At 40.2% G+C, this 19,681-nt stretch overlaps 4 protein-coding genes across 7 annotated transcripts; 3 read left to right on the top strand and 1 right to left on the bottom strand.

The window, feature by feature from the left end:
- Positions 1-545: 545 nt before the first annotated feature.
- Positions 546-7,318, top strand: hcls1 (hematopoietic cell-specific Lyn substrate 1). Of its 4 annotated transcripts, none has more exons than XM_085768678.1 (16): positions 546-683; positions 1,419-1,502; positions 1,604-1,677; positions 2,199-2,322; positions 2,421-2,531; positions 3,312-3,366; positions 3,504-3,614; positions 3,718-3,828; positions 3,926-4,036; positions 4,130-4,185; positions 4,932-5,001; positions 5,165-5,313; positions 5,426-5,605; positions 6,493-6,649; positions 6,746-6,805; positions 6,894-7,318. In XM_085768678.1, the coding sequence occupies exons 2-16, from the start codon at positions 1,419-1,421 to the stop codon at positions 7,025-7,027; spliced, it is 1,587 nt and encodes a 528-aa protein (XP_085624804.1). In that variant the 5' UTR covers positions 546-683; the 3' UTR covers positions 7,028-7,318. The 4 variants fall into 4 exon arrangements, with proteins under 4 accessions (XP_085624804.1, XP_085624803.1, XP_085624802.1 ...); XM_085768677.1 differs by having other exon boundaries at positions 6,481-6,649; XM_085768676.1 differs by having other exon boundaries at positions 6,481-6,655; positions 6,894-7,180.
- A 317-nt stretch (positions 7,319-7,635) lies between these two features.
- On the bottom strand, positions 7,636-9,269 carry llph (LLP homolog, long-term synaptic facilitation factor). The gene is made up of 3 exons (XM_085768681.1): positions 9,168-9,269; positions 8,243-8,473; positions 7,636-8,152 (listed from the first exon to the last, which is right to left on the bottom strand). Exons 2-3 carry the CDS (start codon positions 8,457-8,459, stop codon positions 7,992-7,994), a joined length of 378 nt encoding a protein of 125 aa, XP_085624807.1. The 5' UTR covers positions 8,460-8,473; positions 9,168-9,269; the 3' UTR covers positions 7,636-7,991.
- Positions 9,270-9,354: 85 nt separating this feature from the next.
- Positions 9,355-11,737, top strand: pex26 (peroxisomal biogenesis factor 26). Its single transcript, XM_085768680.1, has 5 exons — positions 9,355-9,684; positions 9,784-9,924; positions 10,766-11,079; positions 11,183-11,323; positions 11,430-11,737. The coding sequence occupies exons 1-5, from the start codon at positions 9,572-9,574 to the stop codon at positions 11,540-11,542; spliced, it is 822 nt and encodes a 273-aa protein (XP_085624806.1). The 5' UTR covers positions 9,355-9,571; the 3' UTR covers positions 11,543-11,737.
- Positions 11,738-12,433: 696 nt separating this feature from the next.
- Positions 12,434-16,821, top strand: LOC146962443 (ubl carboxyl-terminal hydrolase 18-like). Its single transcript, XM_085768810.1, has 10 exons — positions 12,434-12,714; positions 13,595-13,691; positions 13,782-13,921; positions 14,004-14,083; positions 14,160-14,294; positions 14,581-14,676; positions 14,758-14,919; positions 14,994-15,125; positions 15,315-15,358; positions 16,271-16,821. Exons 1-10 carry the CDS (start codon positions 12,657-12,659, stop codon positions 16,365-16,367), a joined length of 1,041 nt encoding a protein of 346 aa, XP_085624936.1. The 5' UTR covers positions 12,434-12,656; the 3' UTR covers positions 16,368-16,821.
- Positions 16,822-19,681: the final 2,860 nt, after the last annotated feature.

The following is a 19,681-nucleotide window of genomic DNA, read 5'->3' as shown; positions in this document are numbered from 1 at the left end:
AAAAAAAATAATTTTTTGTCTTTTTTAAATATGGCTCATAATTTATTGTTGTGGAGATTAAAATAAGATTTAATTGTAATTGTTTTTTTGTTTTGTTTTTTGGTCAGCCGTTTAAGAAGAATTTATTTACCCAGAATTCATTGTGCCACAGTTCTGGTTAAGGTCAAAAACAGCTGAACGTCTCTGTTATGAATCAGCATCAGATTAATTATCACGTTTATTTGAAGTCAAACGGTTGTATAGTTAAAGCTATGAGTCAAAGTCCGACATTGTGAAACCTGAACTAAAAATAACAGCCCATAATGGTCACTGTAGCTAAGTCAGGTGGTGAACAGGTTGCACAAGCTCCTCCATAGTAGCCTATATCGTAAAACTGGGATGGCAACACTTGGATTTCTGACAGCGCTTGAATGCAACATTACAAAAACTTTTAATATTTCAGTAGTGGCAAATGTAAGCGCAACAGATGTTCATACCATCTTTTATTATCTATTTTTATAATGGACCTGAGTCTATAATAAAAGTTATCAATGGATCGATCTATACTAGGCCACTAGGCGCGCTCACGTAGAGCTAGACGCTCGTTCACGCGTGGCCCCTCAGCCTGTGTCAGCCCTGTGTGAACCTGCGGAGCTCTGTGTCAGCGACCTGAACACGGATATTACTGCGCCTACGAGTCCAAGGTAACGTTATTCTTTCTCTTTAAACGAACTAACGACCCGTTTGTTCATGTTGTATCATGTGTGTAGCCTATTTATTTTGTTGCTTTGTCAGTTTATCTTTGAGGAAGTAGGTGAGACAGTCTTAAACTATTGTCTTGTGAACCGTTAGATCAAGTTTTACCACAATAACACAAAGCTGTAGACCTGACACACTTCCTCTAAACTGCTAAAACAATATACTTGGACTTCTAACACAGTTTTTCTACTTTAATGTGCACCTGCACTGGGATGTCCAGTATTAAAATGTTTTTCCACTACCTTTTTTTAGCATGGCAACCTATTGAATATGGTACAAAAAGGAAATATAAGTGACATATGTTCAGATACCTATTGTTTCCAGAGGATTTTAAGATGTAAAATAAAAGATAATGTTCTGTAATTACCCTTAATGCTTTGTTATGCAGTTGTTGCATATGTGTTGTTTTTTATTTTATAACAAGAGGACCTACAGTACTGTATGTTTCATTATGGGGAAATGCATTCTCATGAAAATATCTTAACTTCCTTTTTGGGACTTAAGGAAGTGGTGGTCAGAGCGCTGTGGCCGTACATTAGTTATTTTAGTCACCACCACAATGAGTATAGTCTATGACAGCTCTGAATGTGTGAAGATTTAAACCCACCAATGCACTGTTATGCACTGTTGAATGTCAACTTGAGTGTTTGTAACGTTTTCTTTTCTTTTTCTACACCCAGATGTGGAAGTCAGTGGTGGGCCACAATGTGAGCATGAAGGTGGCTGCGGAGGGGGACGACTGGGAGACGGACCCCGACTTTGAGGTACAAAAGGAAGAAAATGTTAAAAAGAAATCGGTGCAGAAACGCCTCCGTCTCTTCTCTTGTGTCATCCTCACTCTGCTCGTTCCCCTTTTGTTTTTCAGAATGACGTCTCAGAGCAGGAGCAGCGATGGGGGGCCAAGACTATCGAGGGCTCGGGGCGTAAGGAGCACATCAGGTGAGAAGATGCACACCTGCTTTTTTGTTTGTTTTTTCTGCAGGTAAATGGTTGTTTAAAAGGTTTAGAAGGTGGAGATGAGAGGAGAAGATGGGTGCTGTGGAGGAAGAGGAAGAGGAAGTGAGAGCAGAGCGCAGGCTGTGAGGCAGCTAGCGTCTCCTAATATGGGTAATATATGATGATGACACCGACAGTGACATTTAAACCACTGCTGACATGGAGAGACCAAAGATTCAGACACTAGTGATAAGTGTAAGAATAAGATATTAATCTATATAAGCGGTTTTAACTTATGACTAATGCTTCATACACTGGTTGTAATACATTAGAAAGAAGAACTTTTCGTAACCTTTCTTTATATTGTACACCAAATAATACAATATAATTAAATAATGAGTATTTGCTGTAATACTAACGAGTAGTTTAAGGTTTCCAGGCACAAGTATGACCGTTACCGTGCACAGCTTCTTCACTGTCAGTGTGTTTGACCTCTGTGTGACCTCTCTCTCCCTCGCTGCCAGTGTTGCAGAGCTCAGAAACACGGTGGCTGTGGAGCACGAGCAGGTGAAGAAGAAAGAGCACGTTCCCAAAGCGTCCTACGGATATGGAGGGAAGTTTGGAGTGGAGAAGGACCGAATGGACAAGGTTTGATCAAATATAACTGTTTGATATCGTTTTTGTCCTTGATTTTTAGCAAACACTGCTGATATAAACCACTTCCTGTTTGTCTCTCCTCCGTCCAGGTGGCCATGGGTAACGACTACGTGGCAGAGGTCGAGAAGCACTCCTCCCAGAAAGACGCGGCGCGAGGGTTTGGTGGGAAATACGGCGTCCAGAAAGACCGTGTAGATAAGGTCAGAAGATGAATGGACTCTCACTTAGTCCTGCACGTATTATTCATCTATTTAGAAATGTTGTTACCTGCTCAATCAAAAACAAATACATATAGAGGTGGCCTTTACTTAAAGGGATAGTTCAACATTTTGGCAGATTGGCCCATTGCCATAATCCCTATAGTCATCATAGCAGTAGGTTCGTTACCTTTAATTGTCGGTGCAAGCTATTTTTAGAACGGCAGAGCAGAGCCACGAGCTGCTCAGAGCTACACTACGGAGGCTAATGGGATTTCTTGGTTTCCCTCATCAAACTCATCAAATACACAATCCAACAACTCCAAAACGCTCTGGTGGACAAGTTGCGACCTGCACATTCACCACGTTATGAGATAATAACATAACATTACTAGAGACAGAGTTGTTTTAGAGGCAAATACAGAGACTGCTTGCCAAAAACTGCGGGGAGAGCAGAATTTACCTCTAAAACAACTCTGTCTCGTAATGTTCATAGCGTGGTGAATGTGCAACTTGTCCACCAGAGAGTTGTTGGATTGTGCATTTGATGAGTTTGATGAGGGAAACCAAGAAATCCTACTCCTAAAACTATAGAGATTATGGCAATGGACCAGTTTGCCAAAATGTTGAACTATCCCTTTAATATGGACTAAAACTAAAGAACAACCTTTTCCTTTAAAATCAAGTTCTGTTCCATTTGTTTGTCTAAATGTTTAAATGCAATATTATGTGTGATTATCTCTGGTGGTTATTAACTGCAGTGTGTGTGTGTTGTGTGTGCAGTCTGCCATGGGCTACGATTACAAAGAGGAAGTAAAGCAACATGCGTCACAGAAAGGTCGGTCACCTGTCTGATTTCTTATTATTTATTGCACCGACACACCAAAGCAAATTCATCATCATATGTGGAAAACCGACACTGCAATAAACCATATTGTGATCCTGACTTTCCCTGACAACCCTTCATTGTTACAGATTACGCCAAGGGCTTTGGAGGAAAGTACGGAGTGGAGAAGGACAAAGTGGACAAGGCCGCTTTGGGGTACGACTATAAAAGTCAAACAGAGAAGCACCAGTCACAAAAAGGTGAGTTTAAGCTGCATCATTTGTAACTTTTGACACAGTTTGTTTGAAATGCGATTTAATTATTTAGCATTTGCACCTTTTTTTTTTTTTTTTTTTTAACTAGACTATGCGAAGGGATTCGGAGGTAAATACGGGGTGGAGACGGAGAAAGTGGACAAAGCTGCTTTGGGATACGACTATAAAGCAGAAACTGAGAAGCATCAGTCACAGAAAGGTGAGTTTAAGTTGTAGCATTTGTTGGTTTTGAGACATTAGTTTTTTATTTTTCATATTTTTTTCACTCTGAACTCTTGTCTTGTCATGTTTACCAGATTATTCGAAGGGATTTGGAGGGAAGTTTGGTGTCGAGAAGGAGAAAGTGGATAAAGCGGCGCTGGGCTACGACTACAAGTCTGAGACGGAGAAACATGAGTCACAAAAAGGTGAGACAACACCCACACATGTATAATACTGCACGTAATAATATAACACTCAAGTGGAAGTGAATTAATCTCTCTATTTATTGTTCTGTTTAGATTATTCGGCAGGTTTTGGTGGTCGCTACGGAGTACAGAAAGATCGCATGGATAAGGTCAGTATCAGGCTGGTTTCATGAGCATTTGTGTTGCATTAATTAATGTTTTTATCTTTATTTAAAGAGGAAAATGACTTTTTTTTTTTTAAATGTGGAATAATCTTTATTTTATTGAAGTATGGTTAAATATTCTAAGTAGGATACCACCATTGTTTATGCAGCTTAGCAGAGGTTTCGGTGGTTAACCCAGCTGTGGTGATACAGACGTACATACATTTTCCTACTTAGCCAAAACTACGGTGGCCCTGAGAGCTCAGTGCGATGCAGCTGAAGAAAAAACATGCAGAGACAAAAACATGCTGCAAATTCAGAAAACAAAAAACAACTTTTAAAGAAAAAGGTGATAAAGCTGCAGGGACAAATTTGTTATTCAATGATTTTAATTTCAGAGCATTAAACAACAACTCCACTGTGTGAATTTGCAGCACATGTGTTTTTTTTTTTCATGTGTTTTCTCAAGTTGCAGTGTGTTGACCTCTCAGGGCCACCGTACAAATAGTCCATATATGTAAATTCAGTCTAGTGTATGTGGGACAATTATTATCTGACAGTTTGAGCTGTCACTGTGGAGCAGATTCATGATTTATAATGACTAATCTCTTGTGTTTATTGTTCACTTTATCTGCCATGTGGCTTATCGACTCATTAACAAATCATTTCAGCACTAATCAGGATTGAAACACTGGAAACAGTGAAAGATAATTGCCTCTTTTGACTTTTCTAATTGATTCATCTTCCTCTAGAGCGCAGCTGGCTTCTCAGATATGGACTCCCCCACATCTGCTTATGAAAAGACACAACCACTGGAGGCCTGTACGTTCATCCTCCTTCCCCTCTCCGTAATCATCCGCCATTAAATACACAAAGTGCTGCATTGTGTTCTCTGTTCAGATGACTGGAGACAGAACTGAGGTCACTGCCGATGCACTGTGCTCATGTTCATGTTCATGTTCATGTTCACGTCTGTTTTCTGCAGCAAGTGCAGGTGCAGGGAAACTGAAGGCGCGATTCGAGAACATGGCCAAGGCGTCAGACGAGGAGAACAGGAAGAAAGCAGATGAAGAGAGAGCGAGGAGACAGGCCAGAGAGAAGAGAGAGAGAGAGGAGGCCAAACGCAGACAGGAGGTGACGGCGCGCACTGTAAAAAATAAAATAAAATAAGATAAAAATAACACGGGAAAATGTAACAAATGGTCGATGTTCATGTTTGTGATGTTGTGTTCTGTGTTTCCTGCAGGAAGAGAGCAGAAGGGAGGAGGAGGAGGAGTCTCGTCCTCCACCTGTTCCAGATGTGGCTCCAGAGTACGACAATGACATGCCACCTCCACAGTTACCCCACCGCAGGCCAGAGGTAGACGAAACACCAGAGCCAGAACCAGAACCTGAACCTGAACCTGAACCTGAACCTGAACCAGAGGTGAGACGCATCAGTTCGACCAAATGATGTTAGAAACTTGATAAATGATCTAAATGTGTTATTGTCATCAAATGTCGTGAAATAAACTGATATACACCAATCAATCAGTTTATGAATTTGAACAATATAAATACAAGTGAATTACATAAAGGCAAGGCAAATGTATTTGTAAAGCACAATTCATACACCAGAGGCAATTCAAAGTGATTTACAGAGGCAGAGAAATACATTAAAATAAAGAACAAAAAATATATATTTGAAAGAAATAAGACATTGATAGCAAGTACAATGATTAAAATCATTAAAATGATGTATTGAATTTAGTTAAAAGCTGTAGCAAATAATACGATTTCAACCCTAATTTAAATGAATTGACAGTTTGTGCAGACCTCAGGTGTGCAGGGAGATTGTTCCACAGATGAGGAGCATATAATAACTGAATAAGTATCAATATCAAGTAGTTTTTGTTCATATTTAAAGGGATAGTTCACATTTTGGCAAATTGGCCCATTGCCATAATCCGTATAGTTTTAGGAGTAGGTTCGTTACCTTAAATTGTCGGTGCAAGCTATTTTTAGAGCGACGGAGCAGAGCCGCGAGCTGCTCAGAGCTACGCTACGTCGGAGGCTAATGGGATTTCTTGGTTTCCCTCATCAAACTCATCAAATACACAATCCAACAACTCCAAAACGCTCTGGTGGACAAGTTGTGACCTGCACATTCTCCACGCTATGAGATAGTAACGGAACGTTACGAGAGAAAATGTTGAACTATCCCTTTAAAAAGCAACATGATTCGTAGCTGTTTAACAAACTGGAGCTAAAAGTCTTTTTAGTTAATCTCTGCACTCATGAAACTGATGTTGGTGTCTGTAGGTGGAACCAGAGTACGATGAGCCGCCGGCTTTGCCCCCGCGCTCTGAAGATTTCGAGGATCAAGACTGCCCACCGCTGCCTCACAGGTCGACCTTGGTGGACGACGGTGAAGGGGATGGTGAAGGGGAGTACGAAGACCTGAGTGAAGCTCCTCCTCCTCCAGCGACAGGTCTGAGTCCGAGTCTGCTGCAGTTACACATCAGTTTAGTTTTCTCAAAACTATAGCACTTGTTCATTTCTGTGTATTTCTTTTTTACGCACGCAGACGACTATGAAGACCTGACATGTGGCCAGAAGGCGACAGCACTTTACGACTATCAGGGAGGCAAGGACACCACTTCTTCTTATCACATTTAATAGTCGTCTCTTCACACTTGTGAGGACAGACCTCATGGTTTCTCTCTTTTCCACAGAGGCGGATGATGAAATTTCCTTCAACCCCGGAGACGAGATCACCAACATAGAGATGATCGACGAAGGCTGGTGGAAGGGATACTGTCACGGACGCACCGGTCTGTTCCCGGCCGCTTACGTCACGCTGCAGTGAGCGACGCTGCACGAGCTTCACTCCCTAAAGTCTGTATTTATGCAGCAGATCACAGCAAACCTGCCCCCCTTTCACTTTATTTTTTACTGTAATAATCTTGTTTTTCTCAAGTAATATGACCAACAAATATGAATCATGGGCGTGTACATCTCATATATCAAGACTCAATAAAACTTTCTACAGGCTTCTCTGTATTGTTTTATGGCAACATCTGTTTCGTCATCGATTTACAGTAGCATTAGAGCTGATTTCATTTATTATATATCACTGGAATTGTATTCAATCATGATTGTATGATAAAACAAAGTGTCATTAAAAACTGAAAGAACAAAGGAAGTTACTGTTTTAGAAATGAGCATGTTTTTTTGTTTTATCTACATCACATTTCAGTCAATAGTGATTTGCACATACGCACTATCCTAGTATATGTGGCAAAATCTGACAAATAATGTGTATTAATCTAGAGTCTGACAACAGAGAAAATGAGCAATGAGTAGATAAAATGCAACAACCTAAATTTCCCTCAAAATGAACCCAAGTCCCTGTAATAATCATAATTACCTGATGTTAAATGGTGTAAAACAAAATAACTACTGAAACCATGGCCATGGATTTGTAGATAGTTTTATATGAGAAAGATTTAAATCCATCACCTACATAGTTACGACATATTCAGACAAGATAAAGGCAGACACATTTTGCATTAGTCTTATTTTTCTCTAAACGTTAAGGTGGAGCTGCTGTTCCATAAGAACAAACACGTTCCTTCTCCGGTGAATTACTTTACAACAAGAGGCTCTGTGGCACAACCAGGAATCTTGTAATCCACTGAAGTGAATGAGCTCCTATAACAGGAAGTGACATGATGTAACACGTGTTAATCAATACATGTATTGATTCTCCCGTGCATCAGAAGTCTGTAAAAAAAAGCGAAGCCAACGTCTTTCGATCTCCTCTGGTGGGTTCACCAGGCGATGCCCTTCTTCTTGCCCTTGCCCGCTTTCTTCGTTGTCCTCTTGCCTTTCAGTTTCTTGGCCTGTCGCTGGCTCATCCACGCAGGATACTGTCCGTTTTCATCCAACTGTGTTTTCTTGTTGCGCTTGCTGTCCATGTCCATCCTCCCCTCTGTAATAAGGAGTGCAAAGATCGATTAATTAAGAGCTTTTGGCTTCCACTGATGTGTAATAATCATGCTTTTACTGTGCAGTCACTCACCGTCTCCCTCCTCTTCACCCATAGTAACGTCTGTCTGCTTCTTGATCTTGTCGGCCGGCACCACGGTGGCGATTTCCTGCACGTCGGTCATGACAGCTTCTCCTTTCTTGTCCAGATTCAGAGCTTGTTTCAGACGAGCCAGCTCCTTGGGGGCGTTTTTCTTCCTCTTCTCTGCGCGCATCTTCCGCTTCCACTTGCTCCTCAGGCTTTTGGCCATTTTTAAAGGATGTTCTGAAAACAGTAACATGTCATAACAATTAAACTCTCTGTGCACAGTAGAGATGATGGTAAATGCATGATGGACATTACACATGCAGCTATCTAGGCTCAATAAAAATGAAATTCTCATATGATAGTCAATATGACAGTTCACTTGATCCCAACAACAACTCTCAATCACTTTGTTTTTGATGATAACACACACAGAAAAATAGATCCACATGTCATTTGATTATTTACAGGAATAGTCCCTGTTATTGATTATTTAAGCAGGTTAACAGCAATGTTTTGGTTAGATTTAAATAAGATTTGTCCACAAAGTTTCCCTCTTTCTTGCATCATGTAGCGTAGTTTAGTAATTTGATCTGAACGAAGTCACGTCACCTGCTCACAGTGAAAATTACACGAGACAAGAGATAGGACGTAACAGTCCACATATCAACTTAAAACATAACATTAACTTTATAAACTGTCACCAGTTCGTTATAATTAAAGTATGCGACGTTATATTATTAAGCTAAACCCACGTCAATTGGTATTAAAGCCCATGTGTAGCTAACATTACATTAGCATGTTAGCAGTTAGCTATCAAGATGCTACAGAGGAACATTTAGTAGCACGACACAATTTATAGCTAACGTTGCTAACTCGACGAGCTAACTAGTGTTTTCTCTGCTTTATAACGTAAAGAATAAATGTTACTTACGTTACAAACACGTAGTTTCAGCGAGGGTTTTTAAACTTCCACACACACGGCGGTGCACACGTGTTTACAAGACGAGGAGGAGAGCGAGAAAAAAACGTAATGACGTGTTGTGGAACGTATAAGCTGCAACGTGATTGGCTACTTCGAGCGAGCTGAAGAGCGCGTCGTCTGATTGGCTGGCGGCGTCAAACCCAGGAAGATGGAGGGATCTAGAGTTGTAAACAAAAAGTTTGAAGAGCAGCGTGAGGTAGAAGTTGAGCTTCTTCACGGGGTTATTCGCCTCGCAGGTTTAAATTAAAGAGTTTAACGCCGAGTAGCATCTATTGAGGTTATAAAAAGCCACTTGTGTTAGTTGTTTTTCTCTTAAATTAGTCGGTTGCCAGGCTGCTAGCAGCTCAGTCACCATGCTGGACGCGGCTGCAGAGCAGATGATGGTTCACAGAGATTTCCAGGCAGCTCTGGACTCATGCGACAGAGGTCTGCAGAGCCTGAACAGCATGGACCCGGAGGACAGCAGGTGAGAGTGGGAAGCCTGTGGACCGTGGACCTGCTGCTGCCTCGGTGTTTGTTTGTGTGACCGTGGGTCTCTCTTATCTGTGTGGTTTTGTGTCCTCAGGTGCGCGGAGCTGAAAGCTGGTTTCTGCATCATTGGGATTCAGTCCCTGGCTGAGATGAACCAGTGGCACAGCGTCCTCTCCTGGGTCCTGCAGCAGTACGAGCACCCGGAGAAGATCCCAGCAAAGATCCTGCAGATGTGGTGAGTGGAGCAAAACAAGTGCAGTAGTAGACCACCAATCTACCAGTTAAACAGGAAACTATGCATATAGTTCAATTGAGTTATTAAGTGCAAACTATCAAACATGCTTAAAAGAGGCATGTCATAGTTATTGTAAATTATTTTTGAAAGTTTTTTAATTGACCCAAAGATGATAGGTCGTAAATTGTTGTAAAAGTATGCATTTGTATAGATAAACAGACTTATATTAAACTTATATTAACATAAATTTAAGGGTGTAAAAACTAAATATATGTATATATACATTTAGGAACAACTAAAAGAAAAAAACTAATAAATGCATGCAGGTATATGAATTTTTGGTTAAATAAACAAAATGAAAATGTACTTTTAGATAAAATGGTTAAATTGAATTTCTTTAGATTTTGGACATCTGAACAGACAAGACAAACACATCCAGTCAGTAATTTGTTACTAATTTCTGATGTGTTTCCTATAAACAATTGATTGATGCTGTGAGAAAATAGTCAAAAGGTGAGTAGATTGAAAAATAATAATTAAAAAACGTAGTTATTTTCCAATTAGGGACAATACTTGAAAAGACAACAACCAGCACATAGTGTCAGAAAATAGTGAAAATGGTCACTATTATATTTATAAAAGCTCAAAGTGATGTCTTCAGTTTTCACAGTTCATCCAAACAGTCCAAAACTCAAATAGTTTGCATTGACTATTATACTGTATATGACAAGAAAGCCAAACCAGTCTTCACTTTTTAAGATTATTAGTTCATTATTTGATTCACACTGACTGGACTCAAACTAAAGTTGATCTCATCTCCCTCTGTCTCTCGTGTTGGCAGCATACTTCTCCACTCTAAGGTGGGCGAGCCGGCTGTGATGCAGGAGGCCGCCAGTCTGTGGCTACACAGCTCGTCCAACAGCAGAGCGCCGGGCTTCGGGACGGTCGCAGAGCTCTACCTGCTGCACGTCCTGGTTCCTCTGGGACTCACGGAGGAGGCTCGGGAGTTGGTCGTCGGCGAGGTCGGAAGCAGCGCGTTCACCGAGGAGCAGAGACAGACGGCGCTGGATGTCGTAGCAGAAAAAGAGCAACAGAGTCGAGAACCGCCTCAAAGTCCTGACTGCAGCTCAAACTCAAATACAGTGTCAAATAAAGGTCACAAATCTTAACTCAACTCTGATTAGGTGCATTTTACTGAATCACACTAATACGAATCATCAGTGCAGACAGTCTCTCTGACTGTGTTTGTGTTCTGCAGGTGCTGTGATGAGCAAACTCGAAGCCATACTCGGCTTTTTACACAGGAAACTGAGGCTATCCAGCTCCAGCTCCTCCAGTCTCCAGAGACTCTTCCTGGCAGCGGTGTTGCTCTACATGCTCCTCGTCCGAATGGATCCAGGTTGGAGAAAATGCTCTTTCTGTCTTTTTTTCATTGTTGAAGCATGAAACACCTGATTAGTTATAAATTGGTGCATTTTTTTCCCCCACGTGTTCTCCTCCTGCAGCTCTCCCGTCTTCATTCATGTGGATTTCCAAACTCCTGCAGCTGCTCAAACAGATGTGGAGCTCCATGTTTGGATCGTACTCTCATGCTCTCGCTCACAGCAAAGGACTGTAAAACACAGAGAGTCACTTTTAAACTTTTCCAAGACAATAATGGTTTTACCTTCTTTCCCAGGTGTGATCTTATGAAAACCATGAGTTATATACGGTATATGTAATCAACAAACTAAAACATTCCCAGCAGTATTTACTCATTTTTAAACTCTAGACCGCAGACTTTTGATGACATTAAGATGACTAAGCTCTTCCCATAAATTGAACTCAGGTTCTCACTGACACATGCTGAATGTATCAGGATCAGATTTTCCATCCATGAGGCAAAATCCACTTCATCATCGTGATTACTTTACTGAACCAGGACAGTAATTAACTGAGGCAGCAGCAGCAGCATCTACGTAACATACAGTAAAACACAGTCACAGTTAGGTATGAACAAAACACATGTTGATGTGATGGAGGTAAAAAAAATAATGGCTGTTGATACACCACTACAAGAATAGGACAAATATATGCAATAAATATATGTACAGTCTATTTTGATTTTATCTTTCATGGCTTGTTAGAGTTATTCAAGCTGACATAACTGTAGTAAACAACTGGCAAATGTGAAATAAATAATGAAAATCAAGAAGCTCTTCGTTGATATTAGATGGTGTTTGTATTAAACCAAGTTATTGTGCAGACAAAATCTATGTATAGACCATGGATCTATTATAAGAATAAAAGTTCTTATTATAGATCCATGGTATAAGGTCACATAGGTAATACTTATTAGATAATGTGCAAATATCGCGAGAAAACTCGAAATTTCCGTCCCACTGTAATATCCCAATTGAAAATCCTTTATAAATAAGTCTTTATGGCAGTGACATTTGAAATGATTAAATGGCTCATAATATAATAATAAATCCGGGTGTTGTCGCAGTTTGTTTAGCGTCATCAGTTATGTTTTATTTGTTCACATCCTGCAAGTGCGTTGCAGCGTTTTAAGTTTCGATTCCGGCGAAGGAGGAGGCGGAGGAGGAGACCGAGTCAAAACGAAAGTGATCCCGCCGAGCTGCAGCTGGTGTGTCGGTGATGTTTACACGGAAACAGATCGAAACCTTTAACTCCTGCTCTCCCAACAAACCACAGCCCGGGACGTTTCTGAAGCTGAGAGAAGTCAAGTCATGAGTCGCTTCTTCTCAAGGTTACTCTCTTTACCCACGGAGACAGAGCTCTACTGCAGTAAGTGAGGCAGCAATGTGACCGATGATGATGATGATGATTGTTGATGTTGAATATGATCTGAAAGTTACAGCCTGTTACCTGGGCAGGACAGTGCACTGTGCAGTAAACTGCTGTTGTGCAATAGATGTAACTTCACTACTTGTTTTTGACTTTGTGTGACAGTTTGCTTTAGAAGTAGACTATTTCTTAAACACAGTAGTAAACATAACTTCTATCCAGTCCAACATAATAACACTACAAGCCTAAAGTTTTAAAATGAGACAGTTTCCTTATATGAATATGTATCTCTATATGTTATTAACTATTGCAGGACTTATGTTTTGTGTTGCGAATGATATCCATCTTTAGATATAATTTCACACATCAAAAATAAATTATTTTATTAATTTTGTTTCCTGACTCTCCTCAGAGAAATGCCCAGAGTGTTTAAAGCAACAACAAAAACAAACCAAACATGTGACCTGTGGTTTCAGTCCCATTCTTCAGGACATTTCCGTGTCTTAATATTTCTCTGAACAGAACTGTTTAACTCAATAAAACCAGTTATTCCAGCAAAATTAAGCAAAAATACTGACAATGTATGGATGTGCAGTAGACCAGGTCAGGTAGCCCTCTGTAATGAGCCAAATGAGTTTCCTGCTCTTATACAAATGAATCATTTGGTTATTTTTGATAAACGTGTATGATGTAGGATGTGTTCTTTGCGAATAGGGGAGATGTCACTGTTCATTTTTATTTTCTTGCACATTCAAAGCCTCTCTGTAATCCTAAACCTCTCTGTGGGCACCTCATTATGGTATACCCACCCACTGATAACACAGGCTGGGTTCAAGGTATCAGAAACATGTTATTTATCCTTTCCAATGCTCTGTCTCAGGAATGAGAGGCCTCAGCAACTACCACCTGTCCTGCTGTGTCAACTCTTTGCTGCAGACCCTCTCTGCCACCTGGGAAGTAGCAGACGTGCTGGAAAGGTAGGACAACGATGCACATTCACTTTAATAGATTCCAGGCTTATGAGGTAGTGAAAACATCAAGACTAATGGTGTTTGTTAATGACACAGGTGGGATACAACGGGTTCGAGAAGAGATCATAACATCCCTCTGGAGTTGAAGAAAGTTCTTGCAGCCATGAGGAGCAACCATCAGCAGTCAGCTCCCCATCGAGACTTCCTCCACTGCCTGGACAGACACCGTCTGCGACGTAAGAAGAACCACAGATTCATTTAGACAACGTCTCAATACTGGTCTGATTTATTCATTATGATGAGATTTGTTTTTCCCAGTGAATGTGCAGCATGACGCTGATGAGGTGTTCGTCTCCATCCTGGACCTCACGTTTCGGCAAATGAACGATCAAACCCTGGTTGGTCTATAATCCTCAGTATTTTTTATTTTTCCACTTGTTAGTTGTCAACTATATATTTTTCTTCCTCTTCCAGGCTGATGAAATCAAGAACCTGTACAAGATCGACGTGGAGACGCACCTGCAGTGTTTGAAGTGCAACCATCGCCAGACCGACAGCAGCTACCTGCTCAGTCTGCCCCTGCATATAGAGGAGAGGGACAACTCTCTGGTGCAGTTCCCCTTGTGTGGAGGGTTTTAAACATTAGCTGAGAAGATTGATACCACTGTTATGTCTGTACATGAAGTATGCTGTTTACAGTAGCAGTTCAGAATGAAGACAAGTCAAGATATGCTAACCATACATTTTTATGCTAACCTGCTACTTACAGACATGAACGTGTTCTCAAAACTCTCAAGTGGAAAGAAAATGGACATATTTCCCAAAATATAACATGATTAGTTTAAACTTTATAAGATTTTAACATTTATGTATTTCTATCATGAATCTTTTACAGAAAAGCTGCATCTCCTCGTTCTTCGTGGAGCAGGAGCTCAGTGGTATTAATTGCTGCTTTTGTGAACAATGTGAAGTCAAGACTCCGTCTAAACAGGTGAGGTTTGGTTTTTAATGCTGCACAAAAATATATTAACCAACGCTGTCATCAATTTTCATTTCCTCATGTTTCTTTCAGGGTGTCACACTCGTCTCCTTGCCTCCTATCTTGTGTGTGCACCTGAAACGCTTTCGCAATCGCCGTGGTTTCACCGAAAAACTTGATTGCCGCGTCACGTTTCCAGAAAGCTTTGACTTCTCTGAGACTGTTCAAGAGGGATTCTCTCCAGATTTTGTCCAGGTACCTGTATTTACTATCCAGTATCTTGATATTGTATTTTTTGACATCTAATAGTCTATTTTCTCTTAATCCAGACTGGGTGCAAGTACACTCTGTATGCAGTGGTCGTGCACTCTGGTTCTGCAACGTTTGGTCACTACACTGCCTACGTTCACGACCAGGTGAACCAGCAATGGTATTACGCAGATGACAGCCATGTAAAGCAGGTTTGTCCAATAAGACTAAAATCTCACTGAAGTGCAGTGTATTTCTTTCTTTGTAAAATAGCCTGACATTTTTTGCTGCACTTAAAACTGAAATGTAGCTTTTATTCTTACATGTCTGACAATTTTCTGCGTTAATCTAACTGTTTTTATGTCGATTTATATATGTGATTTATTACGTCTTATTCACAGGCCTCCTGGCGCGAGGTGGAGCGTACGTATGGCGGAAACCACAGGTAAATTACACATCCCATTAATTTACGTGTTTGCTTTGACATTTTCTGATAAGAAGGTAATGGACTCACCTCAGAGAAACCGTTCCACATGTTTTTAAAAGAACCTTTTTTCTTGCTGAAAGAAAACAAAAAAGATACCACTCACAAGCAACTAGCCTGGCTCTGTCCTAAACAAAATCTGCCCAACAGCACCTCTTGAGCTCATGGTATATCTCAAAAAAAGATACATTCTTACACTTGAAGTTTTATATATAGGTTAAACTAAAAACAGTCTTTTAATGAAGCCATATGAGCTGAACTAGTTAAGATGAGAAATTCTTCCACCTTCCCAGTTTAATTTGACCGTGGTGCACCTCAGGGCGCCATTTTGGTTCACCTGTCATTTTTACAACAGCATACTCCTCAAAAAAGCATATATGTCAAAGAATTTCTGTAAAAAGACTACAGAAGCAATGCAAAAAGTAATGAAAACAAAAACATGTGACTCTCATTTAAAGCTGCTTAAACCGGCCTCCAGCTGCCTTTTTAGAGTCAAATTAATGGTTTTTTATTGATAACAGTTCAAGCCTTAAATACTTGACTTCCACTGACATCACTAAGCTTTTATTTTCCCACTTACAGAAACAGTCTTAGATCTTAAGACAAAGACTTATTGTTTGTTCCCTCACTGAGGATCAAAGACTCAAGGTGTTTTTTCACAGTGAGGATTTTCAGACATTTTAACTTTTAAACAGAGGAAATCCGTCTCATCTGTCTTGTTGTCTTGTCTCTCAACAACAAACGTGTCTTGTTTCTATTCATATTTTCTCTTTTTATTGCTGGTTTTTTACAAATGTGTGTCTTTTCTTCTTTTCCTATCCCAACCTCGAAAGGCAAAACTTAGTTTGGTGCATTTTTGTTTTATTTTTACAGCTGCACAGCATACATGTTAATGTACAGAAGAAATCCAGTGGAGGAGGGACAACAACCTCCAATGGAGGAGGGACAACAACCTGAATTATCTGGCTGAGTGTCCAGATGAACTGATATGGGGATAAGGTGCAATTCTGAATCAAAAAGCAAACCATAGGAATTAAAAAAACACTTGCCTTAAAACTTTTATGACATTTTTGATTTTCTTGTTTATTATGGGGAATGATTTTATATTTAATGTTTTCCTGACCTCAGAGAGCTCATAGAGGAATATACACAGCACCAGCAAAGCAATTTCAACCCAACAACAGTAGGTGGCGTTCGAGACTCAAACACAGAGGGGTTTTCCACTGAGAGACCACACACAATGTGAACGGTCTCAGTGATACTGGGGGGTTGGTTTGAGGAGAATGCTTAGCTTAGATATTCACTGTTTGGGGGGAAATACCTGCAATAGGACTCAGTGTTGATTTTCCTGACACTGCTGTATAATAAATGAGTCACTCATGAAGAACAATGAAGTCATTTTTTCTCATTTGAGCTGCCAAAAACATCATCAACAACATAAAAAAAAAATGCCTTTCATCATCTGAGTCTGATTTTGTGTTTTTCATTTTGTCAACACAGACCTTTTACTGTACCTGGTGGTGTTACAGCTGTTATATCAGAACACATGCACTCGTGCTCTGCATATATTTGTTTTTTTTTAGAAATGCATTGAGCAGGAGACCCATGTCATTATGAAAGGAGGTTAAACGTTGCAGTTGCAGCCGCAAGTGCTGAAGTGCTCGGTATAGGCTGTCAGCAGAGCCTCTAAAGTTCCCACTCGCCCAGCCAAGAGTCGGGGGACCGTGTGAAATGGTGCCTATGTGCTGCAGAGCTCTGACAGAATGGAACATGCCTGCACAGTGCCACAGGCAGCGGGCCTCATGCTCACTCGCTCGCTGCCATGTAGCATAGGCGCTGACTTTCGTATATAGGGGGGTATCGCCCTCCCACAGTCAGACCAAAGACCAGGGCCAGATATAAGCACAGGGTGTCTAGACTTGAGTCATGGATATGGTTAGCTGCCTGTCTTACATTGTTGGTGCAGCTAAGTCAGTCTAGACTCACTAGTCATCTTGATAAACAGTACATGGATAGATTTTCACATTATTGTTACTATCTATTTCTAGTTTTTGGAAGTACTCAGCTATAGTAAATATTTTAATATGAATGCATCAACTTATTGTGGGTTATAAAAGAGGTGTCCCCTAGTGATAATCAAAGAGTATTAGCATCCTATTCAGCTCTCTGTGTCCATTTAAACCTTTAAACTTCATCTTTCAGTTCCTTGTTTTGTTTTTCTGGTGCATAGATTTATTGTTTTGGTTCACTCTCACTGCTTTCATAGCTTTAAGATGTTTCAATCCCATCATAATGCTACATGCCCATCAGACTAAACCTACAAACTTTGTAGTTAAGTCAACATTGGACTTACAGTATATTGACCGGGTAGCTAGAACTATTCAAAATGAATGCGAATATTGATCAGTTAAATATGTAAATAGGCAAGTGTTCGAAGTATTAGCATCAAAATATCTTAATACATAAAAGCCCCTTTGAGCGTATTATTATATATCATAATGGAGCAGCCCTAGTGATGCAATAATGTAAAAGAAAAGTGGAGCTTGTCTAATCATTTTATATAGCTACTGCTAGGGAATTAAAGCTACTAAATACATCGCATATTATTTGTTGATTATCTAAACCTGGAAACCAACTATTAACTTAAGCCATCAAGTACATATTGGAGTAAATAATGCAAAATATCTTACTGAAATCGTAAAAGCAGAAAATGGCAACCTGAAGTAAACAATCTCAGTATTGTGCATGGTACAGTAAATATGCTTTGTGCATCCCCAATAATGAGACTAATGGACCTGATGGTGAACAAAACAAAAAGGAACTGAAATTTAAGAAGATGAAGAAGCATCAGGATCTGATATTGAATATGATAACACCACTCTCGACAGACTGGTTTTTGTTTTTGTAGAGTTTTATTAATAATTCATGCCGTAGACGTTAGATGAGCATCTGTCCAGCAGCACCACCCTGACATTGACCGCATCAGACACAATACAACAATACAGTCGTGTGACACAGGCAACACGCCCTGAGGCCACATGTCCTGTGTGAAGTCCGACTGGACGTCTTGGTTTTCTTTTCAAGCACTGCGCACGTCACACACGCATGAGCTCCATTGTCTCTGAGGTTGAGCTCTGGCCCCTGGAAGTGGTTTCACAGAGTCACTTTATGGCAGATCGTAATCTCTGCAATTTAGTTGTATAGCGCTTTATCATGGTCAGGTGTTAGCCGGCCAGGTAAGGATGCCTTATGTTATATTGTTTTATATGATTTCTTCCTGCAGTGATAGTCGACCTAATAAATCAGTAAAACGGCATTTGAAGTAGATATGCGGTGTAAACACGGCCTTACTGGGTCACATAGGCCACAGCAGCAGGGTTGATATTCCCCAAGCTTTTCAGTGTGGCAACACTTAAACTGTTTTCTTTGGAGAACATCTCAAGGTTCATTAATGCTTTTTAGTCATTGTTGATGTGTGTTTACCAGTTACTAGGTGAGCACACCACTGTGATGCGTCGAGGAGAAAATGGAATTTGGCTATTTGAGAACCACTCTTAAATTTTCCCTTTTTTGTGTGGAGGGTTTCACAAGCAAAATGCCTCTGCCTCTGACTTGACTTTTTTTTTTTATGCAGCACACAGCAGCAAACCAGTATTCAGCCCTCTGTCTGTCTGATGATCATCACCAACTTCACACAACAGGCTGCAGAGAGTAGTAAGGAAGTGTGCGTTGAACTGTGAACTATCCGGCAGCCTCTGTGATAGATACAAAGGTTGTAGTTATAAACGTGTTGTTTTTTTATGCCTTTGTAGCCATGCAAATGCTTTGAGAGTAGCAGTCTGTTAGTTTCTCTTTGATCCACACTGAGAAATCTCTGCAGCTTGCATGACTTTCCAGTTGCCACAATGTTGTAGGCCTAGATTCATGGTCACCAGAGGATGAATCTGGACTTTGATGACTTTTTATTCTTCTATGGTCACCTTTGTTGACTTTAGGTGAAATATCTCAGCAACATTTATGCTCTATTATCAATTTGATAATAGACAGATAATTTGAGATATTTGGTATGCTCTTAATCTCAGAAATGTGCTATGCTAAACATGAGCATGTTGGCACACAAATTAGGAGTAATGCAGCATCACAGAAAGTAGACGATTGGCTTTAGCAGGAGTTTACTACAGTTGATTTATTTAAGAATGACAAAGTTGTTAGTTCATCAATTTATAGGCCAACGAAAACTGTGAAAGTGAAAAATCTATTGGTAAATTTAGCTTTAGTGTTACA

This window comes from Trachurus japonicus, chromosome 23 (assembly GCF_045865225.1).
Source record: "Trachurus japonicus isolate A0001 chromosome 23, Traja_1.0".
NCBI classification, from domain to species: domain Eukaryota; kingdom Metazoa; phylum Chordata; class Actinopteri; order Carangiformes; family Carangidae; genus Trachurus; species Trachurus japonicus.
This window is presented reverse-complemented; position numbering and strand designations above follow the sequence as displayed.